This window comes from Ascaphus truei, chromosome 4 (genome assembly GCF_040206685.1).
Source record: "Ascaphus truei isolate aAscTru1 chromosome 4, aAscTru1.hap1, whole genome shotgun sequence".
Lineage (NCBI taxonomy): Eukaryota > Metazoa > Chordata > Amphibia > Anura > Ascaphidae > Ascaphus > Ascaphus truei.
Window position 1 is genome coordinate 88,033,192 of NC_134486.1, and position 19,367 is coordinate 88,052,558.

At 40.3% G+C, this 19,367-nt stretch overlaps 1 protein-coding gene across 9 annotated transcripts in view; it reads left to right on the forward strand.

Moving 5' to 3' along the window:
* Positions 1–7,230, forward strand: part of BCL11A (BCL11 transcription factor A) — a 126,333-nt gene extending 119,103 nt beyond the window's left edge. For 6 of the 9 annotated variants that reach the window (XM_075596203.1, XM_075596202.1, XM_075596199.1 and 3 more), the window contains 2 exons: positions 1–1,215; positions 5,649–7,230. The exon at positions 1–1,215 is cut by the window's left edge and continues 808 nt beyond it. In XM_075596203.1, the coding sequence (XP_075452318.1) occupies positions 1–1,213 (1,213 nt within the window). In that variant the 3' untranslated portion in view covers positions 1,214–1,215; positions 5,649–7,230. The remainder of the gene's footprint in view (positions 1,216–5,648) is intronic. The other 3 variants (XM_075596204.1, XM_075596201.1, XM_075596197.1) reach the window with 2 other exon arrangements.
* Positions 7,231–19,367: the final 12,137 nt, after the last annotated feature.

Consider the following 19,367-nt stretch of genomic DNA (forward strand, 5'->3'; position numbering starts at 1 on the left):
CCCTATGACTGTTAAATCAGATGATGGTCTGTCCACCGCCAGCTCCCCAGAGCCGGGAACAAGTGATTTAGTTGGCAGTGCAAGCAATGCTCTCAAGTCTGTAGTAGCAAAGTTTAAAAGTGAAAATGACCCCAACATGATCCCAGAGAATGGTGATGAGGAGGAGGAGGATGAAGAAGAGGAGGAGGAGGAAGAGGAGGAGGAAGAAGAGGAGGAGGAGGAAGAGGACTTGACAGAAACAGACAGTCGGCCAGATTTTAGTTTTGGCCTTAACCTTGAAGCTGCTCGTCACCATGAGAACAACTCCAGATCTGGCGAGGAGAACCGTTCCATGCCTGATGTCATGCAAGGGCTGGGCCTCGGTGCAATGCATCACTTTAGCGATGCCTATCACCAGGTCTTGGTTGAAAAACATAAAAGAGGGCATTTGTCTGAACCAGAAGCGCACAGAGACACTTGCGATGAAGACTCCGTGGCAGGAGAGTCAGATCGCATAGACGGTGGCACTGTTAATGGGAGGGGGTGTTCACCAGGGGAGTCTGCTACCGGAGGCTTGTCGAAAAAACTGCTGCTGGGTAGCCCAAGCTCTCCGAGTCCTTTTTCTAAACGCATAAAACTTGAGAAGGAATTTGACCTACCTGCTTCAGCCATGCCTAACGCAGATAATGTTTACTCCCAGTGGCTTGCTGGCTATGCCGCTTCTAGGCAGCTAAAAGATCCATTCTTCAGCTTTGGAGACTCCAGACAATCGCCTTTTGCCTCCTCCTCGGAGCATTCATCCGAAAATGGCAGTTTACGCTTCTCCACGCCTCCAGGAGAAATGGATGGAGGAATTTCAGGCCGTAGTGGCACAGGAAGTGGAGGAAGCACTCCCCATATTAGTGGCCCGGGGCCTGGCAGGCCTAGTTCAAAAGAGGGCAAGCGCAGCGACACTTGTGAGTACTGTGGGAAAATCTTCAAGAACTGTAGTAACCTCACTGTTCACAGGAGGAGCCACACTGGTGAAAGGCCATATAAGTGTGAGCTTTGCAACTACGCCTGCGCGCAGAGTAGCAAACTTACCCGGCACATGAAAACACATGGTCAGGTGGGAAAGGACGTTTACAAATGTGAAATTTGTCAGATGCCTTTTAGCGTGTACAGTACCCTGGAGAAACACATGAAAAAATGGCACAGTGATCGAGTCTTGAATAATGATATAAAAACTGAATAGAGGTATATTAATAACCCCCCCCCCTGTAGATTTTTTCCCCCTAGTCCCTTGTGATAAAAGTAATGAAAGCTAAGGATTCAAGAGCGTGCTTGTCACTAGCACACCTGTTTTTGAATAATTCTTTTTTTTTTTTTTTTTTAATTTCCCCTTCCCCACCGTTTGAATGCATGTTCTTTATTGGGGCAATACTATTGCATTTTACGCAAACTTTGAGCCTTTCTCTTGTGCAATAATTTACATATTGTGTATGTTGTTTTTTTTATTTTTTTATTTTTAAAATAGACAGCATGTATGGTATGTTATAGCTATTTTCAATTGTCCCTGAATTAGTTGCAAACGTTGCTGTTTCCAGGTCCGTTCTAAGAAGTGACCATGCTGCATACATTCTGTAATACATATCATGTACAGTTTGTTTTGTGATGTGCAGAGGGAACATCTTTTCACTAACCCTCTCGGGACAGGCATTATAGTGCTGCAACATGAACTGCTGGAGGAGCTTCATTTCTTCATGCTGGGGGTTACCTGTAGTGTTTAGAAAACAACCAAGCAAAAAAAAAAAAAGGCCTTGAAAAGTAGAAACAAAAAAAGGAATTTGTTCTATCATTTGGTTTAAATCACAAAAATATATATCGGAGTGCCTTCAGTCTATTTGAAACCATGGTTAATGGTTCTTCCTATGTGTCAATGAACTTATTACTTAATTCAACATTGAAAATATAGGTCTTCGGGGCCTAGCATATAATTATGATAAATTGTATTTCTTCTAACCGAGGCTACCTAAAAATATGACCCAGTAAGTCCTAGTTAATCATCATTCTTCCATTATATTTATTTAATGATATGTAAGCTATTTGCTCCTGCTGTCAGCTTTGAAGGAATTTGATTCCCCTTCTCCAATTTGCCTAATGTTTCTGTGATTAAACTTAGAATTAAAGCTGATTTAGAATATAATGGCGAGGCGTTTCATTTATAGCGATTTTATGGTGACTTTTTTTTTGAGTACCTGGCGCAAAATACTAAAACCAAATAAGTTATTCTTAATATATGGGGCTGTCTGACTGACCGTTAACTAGTAACCTCAAATTCTCCACTGCATGGAAAGATGGACAATAACATTGTGGGGTGGCACAATAGGAAATTGGGGAACATTTGCGTTTTATGAACACAAAGTGGTTCCCTTTCCATTAGCAAGAAATACAGCAAATAAGCTAGTGACTGATACAATGATGATTAACTATGAACTTTTGAGGCTTGCCTTGAAAAATACCCCCCCCTTTTTTTTTAAATAAAAATAAATACATACGATCATTTCCAAGCTAACAGTATATGTTTGTGCTCCCTAAAAGGAAAGTTTGACCTTTTTGCTTTGCACTCTTTATCATGAAAAACAAAAAAGAACAGATTTGTTGTTTTATTAGTGATCTACGATGTTCCCCAGTTGATCTTCTAATAGCACTTGACTCTTCCAGAAATGTCTGCACCTTTTCTTTAATCAGAGGTACGGGTGGTTGAGTATAAAGTAAGAATGCTCAGATACATTTAAATGCACTGTACAATTTTCCCTGTTTACAGGTCTACACATAAGGGAAATGTTGCAAATATTCTGAAATTTTGGATGTGTGTATTGATCTTCATACACATACATCTTTATATATGCATACGGGTGTGTGTGTGTGTATATACATAACTCTGCCAGCCATTTACTTGACTTACAACTATACCTAGAAATCACATTACAATGCTGTGAATGGAAACAGACCACATGTACTTTAAAGTAATGATTGCGTTGGCCTTTACAGTGCAAGGATTTTTTGGTGTACAAAAACAGTTTCAAGTATAAATGCGGGCAACATCACTTTTGTTAAGGGGAACTGTACTTTAGGGCTCCATTGTCTTGTTGATGTACAAGACTTGTTATTCATTGCAAATAAAATGGTAGTGGAAATGCTATGCCTTGGATATAATAACTCAGCTCTTTCAGGTTGTATAAAACGTACGTTGGGGGAAAGGTTTCAGACTATATAGTACTTAAATATAGGAAAATGCACACTCCTGTTGATTCCTATGCTAAAAACACACTTATGGTCTTTTTTTTCTTTCTGTATTTCTAGAATGGTATTTGAATTAAATGTTCACCTAGTGTAGGGACTATAGTATTTATATTGAAGCTTGTATTTTTAACAGTTGCTTGTTTTCTTAAAAAGGTACCAATGTACCTTTTTTTGGTAGTGGAATAAAAACACCGGCTGCCACAGTATATATTTTTTAATTTGGCAGGATAATATAGTGCAAATTATTTGTATGTTTTAAGACAAAAAATAAATAAAGTGACATTATACAGAAAACGAGCCATTTGATGGCTAAGTGGCAAAACCTATAAGAATATGTCATGCTGAGAGCCGTGTCCGAGTGCTGTACATATCTTTCTGTTATTTGTTTTTGGTTCTCTTTGCTGGCTACCATACTGTATGCAGTACTGCAAGCTAATGCCATGGGTTTGTTCTGTAGTGAGCTTTCTGTCCCTTCACTTCTCTCCCTACATTCCAGAATCTAAACTTCACGCGCAGTACAAGAGACACACATTTTGAATTTATTTTCATTGCCAAAAAACGAAATGGTGCTTTTATATTTAGATTGGAAAAGAATTTCATATGCAAAGCATATTAAGGTGAAAGACCGCTTAAGTCAGTACTTTTCTTTTTTTTTTTTTTTTTTTTCGTAAATGGCAATGCAGAATATTTTGTTATTGGCCTTTTCTATTCCTGTAATGAAAGCTGTTTGTCGTAACTTGAAATTTTATCTTTTACTATGGGAGTCACTATTTATTATTGGGTTATGTGCTTTGTTTAAAACTGAGGCACATATTTGGACCTTTTTTTAATTTTTTTTTTCTTGTTATTGTTTTTATTTTGTTATATTATTATTTTGATGACCAAAGGTCATACAAACATGTTTTTTTTTTAATTGTATTTGTTTCTGGTCTTTGTTAATTTCTATTGGATAAACCACTGTCTGTGTTTTTTTGGCAGTTGTCTGCATTATCCTGTTCATACACCCATTTTGTCCCTTTATTGAAAAAATAAAAAAAAACTTAAAGTATACAGCGTAAGCCTCTTGTGCCCTTATTTGATACATCCTGAAATTTATTGTTGGCAAAATTACAAGTGTAAAATTACTAAATTAAGGATCTATATTTTAGCTACTCTATGCTTTGTGTAAACTCCTTTATAGAAATTGAACTTATAACAAAAAAAAATGTTAAAAACAACAAAGAGACAAATAACCCTTTTTTTTTTTTTTTTTTTTAATGTTCCTTTCAAATTTGGATATTGGCATTTTACAATCACCTTCAGTGTCTCATACTATAAAGAATTCTTTGTACAACTAATATGCATGTATAACGAATCCAGATCATATGATTCAATATAGAAAAGAACTCTGTCGAGCTATTTTACAACGATTCATTGTAGCGATAAAGGCGCACATAGAAGAGAACCCACAATGGGGCTAGAACCAAATCGGCAAGCATACAAACACTGTAGCACAGGGGTGGCCAACGCCAGTCCACAAGAGCCACCAACAGGTCAGGTCTTCAGAATTTCCCTGCTTCAGCACAGGTGGCAGGGATAGCCTTAAAACCTGACCTGTTGGTGGCCCTTGAGGACTGGCGTTGGCCACCCCTGCTGTATGGATTTTAAAGTAGCAACCTCAGAGCATCTACCCGCATGTCACCGGCATCACTCCTCATTTTACTCATACCTGTATTTGTACAATCTGTACATTTCTAAAATGTCTGCATGCATTGCCTTCCAGCCCTGAATCAAAGGCAGTTTTTTTTTGTTGTTCTTACCCTGGACCTCATTTGTGTTGTCTATTTTCCAAACTGTGCATACATTATCATTCATATTGCTTATAAACCAAGCCGTGTGTGTGTGTGTGTGTGTGTGTGTATGTATATATATATATATATGTGTGTATATATATATATATATATATGTATATATATGTGTTTTATTTTTATTTATATATATATATATTTGTGTGTGTATATATATATAGATAGATATCTAGATATATATATAGATATATGGATGTAGCCAGCCTTACCGTTCGCGTGGCCGCGGGAAACTATTCGCGGGGTTCATTCTTTTTAGTGGGACCTCCTGCATCGTTAATCCTTCCGGGTCGCAATCGGCGCGGTCACGCAAACGCCAAGTCCGACCTACACGTGTGTATAGCTTTTGTGAAACTTTGTTGGTGCCAGTGTAACCCAGGCACAGGCTAAGAATTTGCCACGGCTGTAAAAAGCTTCCGTTGCTTCTATGGGTTCGTTCCTATGCATATAATGGTGTGTGACCTGCTTATTCCCAATGTCTTTAAGGGAGCACCTTTTTTTTTATTTACTAAGAGTGTGATTTGTATCCCTTTTTTCTAGGGGGAAAATACAGCATCTTTAAAGCTAAGGACAGAACAATCAAATTTATATGGCAAGAAGTCTGAAAAGATATACAAAAGTGTTAACAAATATGCATACCATTTTGGGCAGAAATAAATTAAAACATCTAGCTTTGGCGGAGAAGAAGGAGAAGAAAGAAGACGGTGAACATGCTGATATGAACAGGCCAGATAACTGTAAATGAAAAGTACTTCAACATGACCTCCATGTATTAAAGTTGTAGCCATATAGCCTTGGCCAATGCACCAGGCAGGAATGCTCAAAGCACACTGCTTCTAACAAGACTACTTCTATTCTACTGCTATTCCATGCCCACGAATACATATTTGGGGCATTACCTTCTATTATTGTTTTTAATGCAAGTGGCCAGTATTGTAACCCAGGATTTAAAGACTTGTTTAAGGTCTTTTGGGAGGGGGAAAAAATGCAATGTTAATGTAGTTGTCAAGGCAATTTATTTCCACTGTTGCACATTTATTGAAATTCTAAATTAGCCGACAAGAACATCCCAAATTTTGAAATAATATTTAATTCATGCTCGAGTGGCACCAAGCAAAAATAAATCCAGTTGGCAGGGCAGTATTTTGTAGCTTCTTCATATGTCGGACTTCATAAAACCCCCAGTTTAAGAGATAATATACAGCGCTGCCTCAATAACTGGAGCTTTTAACAAGTAGTCAACAAGAACATAACTTACAAATGACGTGTTTGTACTCTGAGCTCTAAAGGGGAAAAAAAATAGTAATACAAAGTGTGACATTTTCTAACAGTGTGATAAATTAATGGTATTATAAAAACCATGAACCATTGAGGCCTTTTCAAGTTTGTTAGAATTCTGCACCAGATTTATACGGCATCCATAATGTGTTCTTAAGCTGCTGTAAAATTCCATGCAAGCATGACCTAGTGTCCACAGAAACTTTTATAGATGTATTTCTATGTTGAAAAATGTCAAACTGAAAAAAAAAAAAATATATATAGATATATATGATGTGGTTAACATTAACTGTTCATTGTTAGATTTTTGAAGGCCTAATTGTATAAGACTCTTAGCACAGAAACTGTCACTGTAGAAATATTTGTCGTTAATACAATAACTTCACTTAAAATACTTGGTGAAAAAATTGATGAAGACGCTGGGGGAATCAATACGATGAGTTTTTTTTTGGCTACATATACTTCCCATTTATATGTTCTTCTGAGTCGCAATAAATCCAGAAATAAGAGATCCAGTATCAGTGCCTGAAGTTCTAAATATATTGCTTGCATTAAGGGATGTACAGTACAGGTGGGGCTCATTTTAATGCAGTTTGTACAGAGTAAGATATTGTAAGTTAAAAAAAAATAATATGATCTGCCAGTTCTTATGCTATTTGTTACCCATTTTGGGTGAATTTAATGTGATGTAATCTGTTGTTATATACTGAAAGTATATTCCAAGAATCATTGTTAATACACGTTATACATTTGCCTTTAAAAAGGCGGAAACGCTAAAAAAAAAAAAAAAAAATTAAATTGACACAATAAACTGTAAAGATTTAGGTCTGCTTTTTTTCCCTCATTATTGAATCTTTCATTATTTTTACATTAAAAATAAAACGGTGGATAGAAAATGCTTACCTTATGGCAGGGGTTCTCGACTCCAGTCCTCAAGATCCCCCCTGCCCCCCAACAGGTCAGGTTTGCAGGATATCCCTGCTTCAGCACAGGTCTGAGCCACCTGTGCTGAAGCAGGGATATCCTGCAAACGTTACCTGTTTATGGCCCTTGAGGACTGGAGTTGAGAACCCCTGCCTTGCGGTGCTGAAAATTGTTCAGTACAGTCGATCGATTCTGAAGATGATCTGTAAGACCACACCAAGAATATCTCTTTAAGTTCAAGAGGACATTGCCACTTTGGGAATTGGGTATAATCAATACACTTCTATAGAAAGCCACAAAACATATCTTTATGCCCTTATGTACTTTCAACCTTGTAACAGGGTCTGCTCTGCTTCTGAACTGATTTTGGAATCTTTTAAAAGGCTGTTCGTCACCAAATGGGTTAACAAAACGTTAAGCAATATTTCTTCAAAACTCTGAAAGGGAGTCATATTTCAAATACAGATGTCTGCTGAACCTCAAAGGATAACCTATGACCTCATCTTTCACTTTTTTTTTGTCTGACAGAGCCAATTTAAACATATGCCGACTTAACCCTGTCATTGCTTGAAAAAACAGCAGTTGTCCAGAACAGAAAAATGTGGTCAATCGCTGGTGTCTTAAGGTGGTGCAGAAATTGTGTTCTTTTAATGTGCATCTGCTAAAGTAGTATTGTAAAAGCAACAATTTGTTTCATTACCAGAGCCACAGAAGATGGCAATAGCCTGACAAATATAGTGTCCGGGAGGCATCAAAGAGTGATCCGCGGTATGTCCGCACAATCGGGGTTACCAGCCATTAAAGTCAATGTCGGATATCACCGATTCGGCCGTGACAGCGAGGATTACGCTTTGATAACTCCCTGCCAGTCAATTGAGTAAACTCATCTTGGAACCCCTTCAGTGCATAAAAGTGAGGCTGCAATGAATCACCATCCAGTTAAATGCATTGCTTCCACTCTGTAGAAGAAAATAATATATCCCATTCACTTCTGACTGAAATTTCACCACAATGATCTGTTACACGTATGTACCATTAGACCATCTGGTGGCATATTCTGCAACCACTTTTTCTTTGAACTTCATCAGAATTTCATATTTCACCCAAGCTTGAAGGCTCAAGGGGACCTCTGGAAAATTCTTAGCATATTTTGTTTCAAGGCCATCAATTCCAAGAATCTCAGGTCAGGTTACTTTCATAACTAGGAGCACATCAGATGACCACGTCTGGCAGAGTCGTGTACGGAGGGGTTCAAAGCCCTTATCAATCCCCATAAATACATTGTACCGGCACCCTATCTTCTACATTTAAATCTAGAAAACGTAGTGATGTACTCTTCCAGTTGTGTGACAGATCTGTGGAAAGCACAAATAGGTCAAACGGCTTAAAATACTTGTTAAATTTATGTTTGTTAAAGTATGTTTTCCTTTAATTGAAGTATTATAGATGACATTTTGGCATCTATTGCAGGCTCCCGAAAACCTGCACTGTTACGGCTTCCGGAAGTTTGGTAGCTGTACCTAAGGTACTCCGATTCCGGATCCCTCAAACTTCTATGATTCTGGCCTGAACCACAATGCTTCCTATAAGGCAGAGGCCTTGCAAAAGGATCCTTTCATTCACCGTGAAATGTGTAGCAGTTATAAATACAATAATAAACGTGGTTTTATTTCTTTTTCTGCACCGTTTACATTAACTTTTAATCCAACCTGATGATGTAAATATTAATAGCATTGCTTCATGCCAAGAACACAACTATACTTAAACAATGATGCATCTGCCAATAATCTGCTGCCACACTGACAGTTATCATTAAATCATTTTCATCTCAGATGACCCAACAGGATCTCGCATCCTGTTGGAACCTCTCAGCAAATTTTAGACAAATAAATCTTATTCTTACTCTAGCTTCACATTGCATACTGCTAAGCCAAATAGCCAGTGGCATAACGTCACTCATTTAATAGAGAAGGACTTTTATTATTAAGATGGCAGGCTGTATTTTCTTTTCACTCCACTGTTTCATTGGATTTGTCCAGTGCCTGAAAAATAGACAATGGGAAAAAAAAAACCGTCCATGGAAGTTTATATGAATGATGGTACTATGGGAGAAAAACACTGTTCTCTAGAAAGTATTCTTTAATATGCAGGTACTCGCTACAACTATTCGAGAATTTAAAGAGGCAATCCAAGCTAGCAATTTATTTAATTTATCTTGTAAAACATAGGTTTGAAGCAGAGGGTGTCCAGAGCTGAGCCCTACTCATTTCACCTCCGGGCACCCCCTGCTTCCGGAGATACCTCCGTAGGGGGTGCTGGTAGGCGCTCGGCTAGCAGGGATCACGTAATGGCCGCTTTAAAAAAAAATCTCTCGCCACCTGAGGACCAATAGCAAGCCATGATGTCATCGGGTTCGCCTTTCTTTCTGGAGCTTCCAACTTTAACGAGATACCGGCATCTCCTTTTGAAGGTAAGTATCTCGGGAAGCAGGGGGTCCCTGGAGTTGAAATTAATGGGGTTCAGCTACGGAGACCCCCTGCTTCAAACCTATAATAAAATAGCATGAATTGCACCTTTAAGACACACAGGGACTGGTTCAAACGTCCATCACAAGAAGGCATGGTCCAAACCCCTTAAGGGTTTTTTCCATCAACAATGGATTTCCTTCAGCAAAGTTCACCTCATATTTTAGTTGACTGTTAAATGTCTGAACAGATCTAGTATTTTGGATGTTAAATTAGGATGTCTGGAAACCATCCAAATCAACAGAAATGTTGAAGTTATCTGGCATTAATGATTTTAGTGTGGGGAATGTCCAAATCATTTTTTGAAGTAATACTTGTCTCTATAACTTGGCGCCGTCTCTGGCATTCACAATGAAGTGATCATTCTCTTCTCTAAAAGTACCATTATTGTGGCCTGGACTGGCAAGGATTCCTCAGATAAGACATTAGAAATTGGCAAAAAGTCCCTTACTCTGTGTAATTGGGGGAGGAGGGGGGGAGAGGGTAAGTAAGATTACCATTTGTGCAGTTTTAGCTAGGCTAGTCATAGATTTGGGTGTGCAACATGATAAGCACAGGGCTCTGCGTAAAGGAGATATTGGTTTGTAAACCTTCACGGGCCTGTACAAATATGCAAGGTTTGGTACCTCCATGAGATGCATTAATTGAAACAGGAAAACCGTTACTAGCGGAGTGAGTCACTGGCAGTCAGCATTAGGCGCTCCTATTGACATTCCCCACAACAAAATCATTAATCCCAGATTACTTGGAAATGTCTGTCGATGTGGATGGTTCCTAGAAAGTCACAAGAAGTGCAGATGCAGGGCCAGTTTCTTACGATGTAATGATAGCAATTTAGTTTTGCTGGTATCGTCCTGCTATTAATCTGGCATATGAATGGCAGAGACTTTTCTGACGAGGATATGGTGGGTAAGTGATGAAAGTATACAGTTGATGTAGGAATATTGTAGTATCCCGTCTTCCATCCCTGGCTTATAGAAAAATCACGACATGTATGTTAAAACATCTATAGGGGCTCACATTGTAAAGCAGAGTAATATAGTGTGTTCCAACAAAAACGCATCTTTAAAAAAAAAACCATGTCCATGCTTTTACCAAAATGAGTGTTCCAATGAAATATCATGATCTGGAACAGCAAACAGTAGTAATTCACTTGGTAGATAAATGCACACAATATTTGTTTCACTTGCTGTAATCTATGGCATTGTTACCTTGCTCACTGCAATCTTTAAATGACCCCTCTAAACTGTAATACTTTGTGGTAGATAGACTATGGAAAATAAACACCTTTTTAACACCAGTGTCCTTGGTTTTGATAGACCAACTTTCCTGTTATCAAAGAAAAAGAACACAATGTTTGCAAAGGTACGGAAGTTATTGAAGAGCTTTCTGTAGTCACCATGGTTTTTAACCTATATATCAACATGACCGTTAAACCTGAAACATGCTGCCCTTTGTCTTTTAAAGGGGCAATACGTTAAAGTCATTTCTTTATGCCACATATTCTGTCTACAGCAAAGCTTTATTTACCTTTTCTCTTTATGCTGTTGCAATCCAAGTGATAAAAGCTTGCACTTTTTAAATTGGTAGGTTAGTCATGGTTTTCTTTGATAAGAAACGCATGGCGTTGCTGCTTGTGCATGACTAAAGACACACTAATTGATAATGAACAGAGAAAGTAGATTGTTGAATATTTTAAAGCTGCAATGCCGCCCATTTTCTGTATTGATTATTCAAAACAAAAAACGGATGTCCTCTTATGCTGAACCGCTCTATTTTCAGATCCGGGGACCCCCCTGATTCACAAAATATTGGTTTAGTTGCCGGTCTGAATTCCTAGATATTTAAACGGTCATCCAATAGGAAGCTGCAACGTCAACCACCCATTTCCCCTCCCTGATGACATTTCAGTTTCCTTAGGGAGGGCGCCCCAGTTTTAATTCGTTTAAAAAAAAACCCCAGTTTTAATTCGTTTAAAAAAAAATGATACTGAAAATAGGCAGGATTACTGCTTTAAAATATTCAGCAAATTTTTTTCATTCGGTTTATTCTGCGTTCATTGTTTATTCTGCAACTTAAATAAAAACAGTTGTTTGTGAGAATGTAAAATTAAAGCAGTTCATCTTTACATACTGTAATTGAATGCATGGTATTTCAGTTAATTTAATACATTAATTGCAACTCTTGAAGACCCCATAATATAGATGTAGCCACGCTCCCTTAGGCTAGTAATTCCCTGGCCCCTCTATCACTGTAAGTTCCAGTAAAGCTTGGGCAGTGTTGGGAGCAAATCCTACAGGGCCTGGTTGTATTGTTATATGTGTGTTACCTAAAAAAGTTCAGGAATAGCCTGGTATTACAAGGGGGGGGGGGGGCTGTGACTGATAGAAGGCCGGCTTACAAACCACTCCCCTGGGAAGGTGGGGGTTTCCCTCTTGAGTTTAGAGTAAGTGTCTGGGAGTTAGTTCTGAGCTGCCCTTCATGCTATGAGGACACAGTCGTGAGCCTCTCCTGGAAAGGAGTAGGCTGAGGCCTTGCCCTGTTAGGGGGTAAGGTTTTCTGAGCAGGGTATTCAAGGTCTCAAGCCTGGGTACTGCCATCAGGGACTGTAACCTGTACTGCCATGCTGTGTTCAATAAAGCCCAGTTATCCCATCTCTGGTATGATGTTTGATAAGAGAGCAACCTAAGAAGAGTGCCCCTGAGGTTCATCCTGGCTGTACCAGGATCCTCTTGGGCTGGAGGCGCTGCTGCTGAATGACGAACCATCTATGATAGCCTGTCTTGATATTTCCCAACAACATCGCGGAGATCTCAGGCCTTCTGTTCCACCACACAGGTATGCACCAGCAAAATAATACATCGGTAGCAACACAATCTCACTTAAAGGTTGGGGGAAAAGGTGCTACATAGAGATATAAATAATTACAATTTTGAAACCCCTGTTCAAGACAAAATGGCTGCCACCAACTTCCTGTCTGAGGAGCAATGCTAATCCTAGTAGAAAGGGCTGCTGTTTCTCCCAATGATGGTAATATCTAAGGCAGCGGTGCGCAAACTGTGGGGCGCGACCCCCAGGGGGGGCGCGACACTGCCGACGGGGGGCGCGGAGTTTACAGAGGCCCCGCGCGCTTCCCGAAGGCACTTAAATTAAGTGCCAGGGGAGCTGCAGGGCCTCTGTAAACCTAACTTACCGTGGCTCCGGCGGCTTCCTCCCTGCGTCGCCATGGCAACGCGGCGTCAAAATGACGCTGCGAGGTCATGTGACGTCACGTTGCTATGGCAACGTGACGTCATTACGCCGGAGCGCGGGTAAGTTGGGGTTGGGTTGGGGGGGGCGCGGGAGTGAGGGGACAGCCGGCAGGGGGGCGCAGGGAAAAAAGTTTGCGCCCCCCTGATCTAAGGTACACACTTGTTTCTTGTATATAAAAAACTACATATAATGGAGATGGGAATCTTTTGATTTCAATTATATAAAATATATATATTTTGAAATCGCAATTTCCTTATTTGGGAGCAGCAGTCCTAGAAAACTATAAAATGGTCATAACAAACTATTACTTTACACTGGGCTAACAAATGTCATCTTGCTTTGAATTTTTTCAAACACTAGTTTGTGCTGTTTCTTTATTTGACCTGGCGTAAGCTGCTGCCATGTTTTAATGTGTGCGGATGGAAGTGGCCATTTTAGCTTTCATGGGAGTCAAATGTTTAGCAACCAACGTCTCCTGAACAAAACCACAGAATGTATAAACGGCGGAGTTGCTAAATACAGCCTTGAAATGAAGTCACAGTGGCAAAAAGAAAATAATCCTTTTTTTGTATGACGTTGAGAAACTTACAGAAACGTTTTGACCCATGGGTACACACACGTCTGTTTTCTCATATAGAAGGTGTTTGTTACTTCTATTTGCACCTTCTAAAGATTTCTTGTATCTCACACACTTTATTTAAAAAAATATTGTACCCTATTTTCAATTAATACATATAATTAAAATGAGTTTGCCCTAATACTTCTAAAGACAGGAATGAATTATTTGTAAACGCTGTCTGGAAACCACAATTGCAAAAGCATTGGCATAGTGGCAGAAGCTGCTTGATAAATGAGTTAGTCTCCTGTTACTCACACACAAGCGGCATTCAGCTTTATAATGTAAAGGGCTGTAAATCATTGATAAACGGGCACCTTGGTGTTTTGTCATATTTTATTTACCTGCAATCACAAAGCTCGTAGTAACATCTTACTTTCCCTAGCCGTGAGAGTCTGATATGTGACACTATTTGAACATCGCCTAATATAAAATGTAAAACGAACGATTGAATATGACAGGTTACCGCAATGGCAATAATTCTCCCCTGCAATTGGGTTATCATCGGGGCAATTTCACCTTTCATGTCTCAGGAGTCATCCCCCGACCCCTCCCCCCCTAAAAAAAAAAAGAAGATGGAAATAAATATTTGAGGTGCTGCAGTACACAGTGAAAGATAAAGCGGTTTCAATTCAACCCAGTGTTGGAAAATGGTGCATTGTGTTGGCAGGCAGGGCACAGCAGGTCTCGGGGCCGCCATCAGGAACGACAGGACAGCTGTCCTAGGCCCGGTAGAGGAAGGGTGCTTTGCCAGACAACCCCAGAAGTCATTCCCCCCCCCCCCCCATTCGACAATATCGGTGCAGCCTAGTATTGTGTTAAGTTAAAATGCTTTGAACGAAGGTCATTTTTTTTTACTCTGCTGAAAACCCCCAGACACTAGCAATGGACGCTGTTTGGCCTATACATAGATTGCCTCTACATATACACGTTTTGACCGCACAGTTTAAAGTAGAAGTGCATGGATCCGATGTTTGAGTGGGAGACGACACAGCTTTACAATGCTTCTTTGGGCACTCTGTGCTCTTCTTCGTTTGGATTGATATAGACACGGCAGCGCTTTCAGGACTTGATGACTCTGTCTTCTTTAGGCTTGTGTGCAATATAAACTAAGGTCCCAAAAGTCGTCTGAAATAACCAGAAGATACAATTGAATTTGGTCACTGTATATTCAAATAAAGCAGCTTCATGTTCAGAAAGTGAATACTTTTAGGGCTTTGTGCAATCGTTATGCATTTAATGGGAGAAAAACTTTTGGAAGAGCCAAGTAAATTCTAAACAGTCCATAGGAACAGTTACTTTAATTTACCGTGTGTGTGTGTGTGTGTGTATATATGTATATATACATATATATATATATATATATATATATATATATATATATATATGTGTGTGTGTGTATATATATACTCAGATATATATATATATATATATATATATATATATATATATATATATATATATATATATATATATAATTAGTAATGTATACTGGATATTACCTGAAGAGATAGAACAAAGAATGAATGGATTCAAAAGCAAACATAAGTCTGCGACATCAACACAAGAGTGAAAAAATGTAAATAGCAGTGAGCTCGTCATACAAGAAATTACTATAGTTGAATAAATATGATATTGAATTTCAAGAAATGGCAAAAGACAAGAATAACCACCAAAAGTGTGGTGGAAGGAAGAATTCAGTAAATTTATAATAATTTATTAATACATAATACATACTTTATAATAAAAAAAATACCTACCTAACCACGTGCACTTTATATCCGTGATTGGGTCTTACATGTGGGATCTACCGGCCAGGGAAATTATCTGTTGTAAATCTGTAACGCCTGTATGTCCGCCGACCTGGCCAGTCCCCAGTACTGAGGTGGGTAAGGTTATAACACGCACCCACAGCAGTGAGGGCGTGCCCGGAGTGTGGTAATGCGTTGCTGGGCCTGTTGAGAAAGGGTTAACATATACTTGCAACGTCCAGGATGCCAGAGTTTGGATAGTAATGTCCGTGTGCCAGAGTTCAGGGGTTATAGAGGGCAGCGTGGTGATGTCCGTAAGCCAGTGTTCAAGGATTGGAGAAGGCAGCGTAGTAGTATCCGAATGCAGGGTTCAAGGGCAGGAGAAAGCAGGGTAATCCAATTCAAAGCAGAGTTCAAGCCAGGGAGATCCAAAGGTAAGCAGAGACAGGAACCAGCGCTGAAAGAGACAGGAGAGCCGAGCATAGAGTCTGCACACACAGGGGTCACAAGAAGCTATGCAGAGCAATGAGCCAGAGGACAGACAGGGATTATAAAGGAGGGCGCACCAATGGGAGAGGAAGGAGGAGCAGAGGGTTGAGTGAGAGGTTGCAGGGATAGGTCAGAAGGAGCAAGGGAGGAGACAGGTGAATCACACAGGGATATGGCTTGTACGCTATGGGAGGCGGAGCCAGGGCTCTGGGAAGGCCTATACCTAGAGCATGTGCGCGCGCCCTCTGTAAGGGTTGGATGCGCGCGCACAGTGTGTGCCAGGGAGCGCGAGCTCCGCGGGGGCGCTCTCCAAGGAAGGCGAGAGAGCAGGAGAAGTGACCGAAGGAGGTAATGTGGCAGGTGGGGGAATAGAGGGACGCCGCAAGCTGTGAGTGCCGCGGAGGGGAACGGGTGCCTGGAGAGGTGTGTGCACCTCGCGGGGAACGCACGGACACGCCGCAGAGGAACGGGTGCGGGAGGAAGAAGGGACAGATGGATGAGGAGGCGAGGAAGGTCAGAGGGAGCAGGGGTGACGGGGAGACATTGGGAAGCACGAATCCCCTGAACCGTCACAAAATCTACGACAGAGAGAACTTCCTAGGTGCAAATAAATGTACCCAATATATATACATAGAATACGATCTTTTTTCGCTAGCACATTATAACCATTAAAAGCGAGTAGATGTGACATAGGCAGCAGTAGACTTCATACATATTAAGTGAAACTCAGTGCTGCTTTGGTGGTAAACCCAGCAGCAATCAATGAAAAGACTCGGCATGGCATAACATTGAACTAACCCTATTGCACCTCCTGGTGTATATATAAGAATATAAAAGTATGCTTAAGAGACTGAGACTAATACAAAATAACCAAGTTAAAAATTCTTCAAATAATAGCTTGAGAATTTTTAAGTGCTGTTCCAAAACATCTCATTGGTAATAAGCAAAATAATATATAAAAAAAAAGATTATTTTGAAAGTTTTCATGGAAAAAACCAGAAGATAAAAAACAAAGGATATAGTGTAGTACGTGGGGGGAAATGGATGCAGGAGTAATGCTGTCTTACGCATTCACAAAGTGATCCTGATTGATGGATAGACTGTCCCCCTCTTGCTGGCTTTCCGCACCATGGAACCGTCTCCACGTCTTTCAATATTCAGTCATACAGTATTGTGGTATCTGCTATGGGACATGCACCAGAGAGAGAACTGGCCATTGTTTTGAATGAGCTGTGCGAGAGAAGGGGGTGGGGCTACTGTACTATTTCACCCATGAGAGCACCGCCAGGGAGTACTGCTGGACACCAATTAAAGAGCGCAGAATTACAGTACTATGGCATGATATTGCCCAAGCATTTTTCACTCACAGCCCAAATACATATTGACTGGCAAGATTGTAATGCCATATAATTAAGGTGCCAGAAGCATTTAGGGTTGCCACAGTAATTGTTTAATATTATTATATTTTGCTTCTCCAGTTTCACACTATGACCTCTATTCAGTATGCTGTGAAGACATCTTTCGTGAACTGGAGAAGATTTTAATCCCATTCCTTAGAATGAAGCCACCTTCGTTAGTACGAGTAAGACGTCTACAACATATTGAATAGCCACATAAGAGGTTAATATAACTAAACGTCATTCCTTTTCTGCAAGAGGTGCAAACAATATATTTTAGACAGTATATATTTTTGGCCACTTTTCACAAACAAAACGCACGACATTGAGCTACTAAAGCAGCAATCCTGCCAAATGATTATTTATTTATAACAGTCCTGGAACAAGGGGATTCGACAGAGTTAAACTGTGCTCCTTTTAGTTCCATGGAATGAGCGGTCCCCAGGATAATCCCGGGTTAGTTACCGGGGTTTCCTCAGGGCATCTAAACGACGAAGAATAATTGTGTACTGTAGGTTGCATTTGTGCTTTGAGTGGAAGGGATGAAACCTTGTACAAATATTATTAATATTTCCACACTAATTCTTCCATTTCTCTGATACCACCATGCAGATTAGATATTTGTTCTCCTGAAAATCAGTCATAGATAAAAAAAAATTAAAAATACACATGACGGGAAAGACAAGAACGTTTTGCAGCGAAGTAAAATATGTTATTTTCTGCGCTTATTAAATGGGCCGTAAAGCTGGAAGCAGGTGCGTACTAACTTCATCATTGTCTGTACAATAGGTACAACCTTGTTTTGCGTGAATTTAGCAAGCGAGTTAGGGCAGTCCCTGAAAGAATAAAAAGTAACAGTGGAGGAAGCTAAAAGGGCATATTTGCTAAGCCGTGCTAAGCCGTCAGGCATCTGAACGGGCTTCTCTTTTGCATTTAGGTTTTCGTGTTTAACTCTTTCATGTGCCCTCCCAGAATCTTGGTGTCTGCATTCCAAACACAGTGTATGTGGTCTGCTGGTTCGAGCTTTACATTTGCATTTTATCTTGTTTGGACGTCCATGTTTTAATCAAGCTCTTTAACTCGTTCTTATCTGTCTCAGCTCCACTACAGGACTTTGCCCTGCTTGTCACCCTTTACATCTGCTCTTTGGACAATGGACATTTTACATTTTTAATCTTTAAACTTAGTTGAACTTTTTAAAGGATGTTTTAAATATCAGCTATAAACTCTGCTGATAAAGTACACAAGAAAATGCATGTAATGCTATCACAAAGCATATTTGCACTTAAATACACTTCAAATTGTATATTGCCTTTGTGCTTGACGGAACAGTAATTCATTTGGCAGATACCTTGTCAACTTAAATAAAGGCTTGGTTCAGATGTTTAAGCTTATTAAAGCAAACATACTACAAAGCCCTTAGAGGTGAGGAAACAAACAAAAAAAACCTCTCCAGACTCATTTATAAAGTAGTAATTATTAATCTGAATCCACTGGGATTGCCTAAATATAAAATTGAATCCACTGTGATTTCCTAGATCTGAATGCACTGTGCTTTTATATTTGCCAACCTATGGTACTCCAGAAGACGCATGTAAGAATTTTGTATTATGGCATAGCGAGGGCCATCGACAGGGTGGAGGAGACCCGGGACAAGTGTCAGAGGTCAGGCCCAACTTCTTTGTCCAGCTGTCTGCCCATTCGTTGCCGCCAGGCCCCGGCTCTCCCCAGCTCCCCCTGTCCCGCACCAAGCCTCTGCCAACGGCTCGCGCCTGGCCTCTCTCTGACGTCGGTGCGTGCCGGAAGCTAGGCCCAGATTCCCGTATGCATCGGAATGAGAGAGAGGCCCGACGCGGGACAGTGAGGGAGGCCCGCAGCTGGGGAGAGCCAGGGCTCGGCGGCAATGAGAGGACCGGCAGCAGGAGAAAGCAGTTAGGCCCAGCCTCAGGTCTGGCTCAATTGCTTTGTCCGGCCACCAGCTCTCCCCAGCTGCGGGCCTCCCTCGTTGTTCCCCTCTCTCTGATGTC